The 2,243-nt window shown below is 24.8% G+C and overlaps 1 protein-coding gene across 1 annotated transcript in view; it reads left to right on the forward strand.

Annotated features, from left to right (window-relative positions):
• Nucleotides 1-1,327, forward strand: part of LOC106688463 (zinc finger protein-like 1 homolog) — a gene marked incomplete in the record, with an annotated part of 35,289 nt that extends 33,962 nt beyond the window's left edge. The window contains 1 exon segment of the mRNA XM_067050352.1: nt 1,024-1,327. Within this exon segment, the coding sequence (XP_066906453.1) occupies nt 1,024-1,201 (178 nt within the window).
• Between the last annotated feature and the right edge of the window lie 916 nt (nt 1,328-2,243).

Below are 2,243 nucleotides of genomic sequence, written 5' to 3' on the forward strand. Positions count from 1 at the left end.
TCCCCGTATTGTTTTTGTTTTATATACATCTCCTGTACTTTTTTAGCTTTATATTTTACGTATTTTTATATGAAACTTTTACTCTTGCCTTTGTTACTTGTTTTTTATTCTTTTCATTGTATCGTTTTATTTTTATTTCTATCATTGTATCTTATCATAGTTTCATTTTGTATCTTTTTAGCCCTGATGAAGCCCTGCAAACGGGCGAAACGTTGGAAAATAAATAGTTGTAAACTATTTTTATTTCACTATTGACCGCAACCCTGGCCATCTTCAAGGACGATCTAAACATTTTTAAATTCTGATGTGATGTGAGAATTTATATTTAAGGTATGCTATATTATTAATAATTATGTTGTTATAATTGTTACAAATGAATGTATAATAAGCTGTTAAATGTTTAGATTGTCCTTGAGGATGGCCGAATTGGCTGAAACGTTGGACTATTGATATAATCAAGAGTGTTGAGACTTAACAAGGATACCATTTGATTTATTTAATAAATTAGGTATTAGATTAAACACTAAGCAAAGAAAAAATTTCTAATTGCTCGAAAAATGGTCTTATATATTTTAGTTTTTAAGAAAAAAAAATTGACTAGCAGTTATCATTGCCTATTTACTATGATCAGGAGTGTCTGTAAATAAGTTGGCTTATATTTAAAATATAAATGATGTATAAAATAGAGCTCAAAAAAGTAAATTAAATCTTAAGTTTTTGTAGTATTATTACTGTTAAAAATGACTGTGCATCAGTTTAGGAAACAAGTTAGTTTTTAGAAATACATTTAAACAAAAAATTATATACATAATTTCAGGTTTTTAAACTTTAAATTTGGTATCTCTTTTGTGAGACCTGTAATAATAATCTTATAAAGACTTTGATGGTCTCCCAGTGACTTTGAGATTAGTGATACAATTTGGTCCATCTTTCAATTTAGGAATAAAATAATTTTCATTCATCTCTCCTAAGTACTTATAACTATCTATCTATCTATCTATATATATATATTTTTTTTTTCAGGCTTTTTAGCTTCCGAAGTGCTTACAGTAGAGGAGTACCCTGTTGGAAAAAATTAATTTTTGCCACATTTTTATTTATACTTTTTTGTCTGCTGCTCAAAGTGATTGCACATTACCTTAACTCTGATGATCCATTTTTTGATGTTTATGCTCACCCAAATGTGCACATTAAGGAATAATATGTGCAATTATTTATTTTTCAAATATGTATTTTATGATCATAAGTTAAAAAAAAAAAAAATTTCTAAACCTTTAATATTGTGATATTACTTTTGAGCATGGAAATTAAATTTCTATTTCTGATATTTTTATTGTTTATTAATTGTTGATAAACTGCATTATTATTTTGGAGAAGTTTTGAATAATAAAATAAAAGAATTGGTACCTAATTAAAATTAATTATGTTAAATATATTAAATAAATTAGTATTTGAACATAACAGCTTACAAAGATAACAGATATTAAAGTTGCTGTTACAATTTCAGATAATTAACTTTAATAATTATCTTGCATGTAATTAATGTTTCTTCATATGAAATTTTGTTCGGTCTCAAGAAGTGGCGATGAATTTTTTATTCTCACTAATTTATTTATTTAGTTCATTTTTAATATTTACTTATTTTCTTAAATTAAGTGTAGTAAAAAAAATCTTCAATATTTAAATTTCCTCAATTACTAATCATTTATAAATGATAGCGTTTTGTAGCCATCGTTCCATCATCAGGCATACAGAAAATTATATCAAACAATTTCTATTATACAGTTTATAGATCAATAAACAAAGAGCTATTAATTGATTAAAATAATAACTTTTTATTGCTGCTTTCAACTAATTTATTATGATGCAGTAGGATCTCTCCTTATTTGGTGCAACAAATTAAAATACAATGATGTACACGATTGTCAACAATTATTAAAATTGGCAATGATATATTTAAAATAAGGCGAGTCAATCTTTAATTTCATTGTCACTTGAACTTCGATAAGGTTAAACCAGTAATACTTATAACTGATAAATATATCCATGCTTATATTGTTCCCACTTCTATTGATTTGTTCCAATTAAGATAAATCTCTTAGTTCTGTGTTTAATTTTATAATATATTCACCATTCTAAATGTACTATTATTTAATAATTATTATCTTTATTGTAGTTATATTTTATTTTTCCAATTCATTAATGATGTCTGTGTAATGAATGCTTAAATTTTTTGTATTACT

This window comes from Halyomorpha halys, unplaced genomic scaffold (genome assembly GCF_000696795.3).
Source record: "Halyomorpha halys isolate HHAL.00 unplaced genomic scaffold, Hhal_1.1 Scaffold1131.1, whole genome shotgun sequence".
NCBI classification, from domain to species: Eukaryota; Metazoa; Arthropoda; class Insecta; order Hemiptera; family Pentatomidae; genus Halyomorpha; species Halyomorpha halys.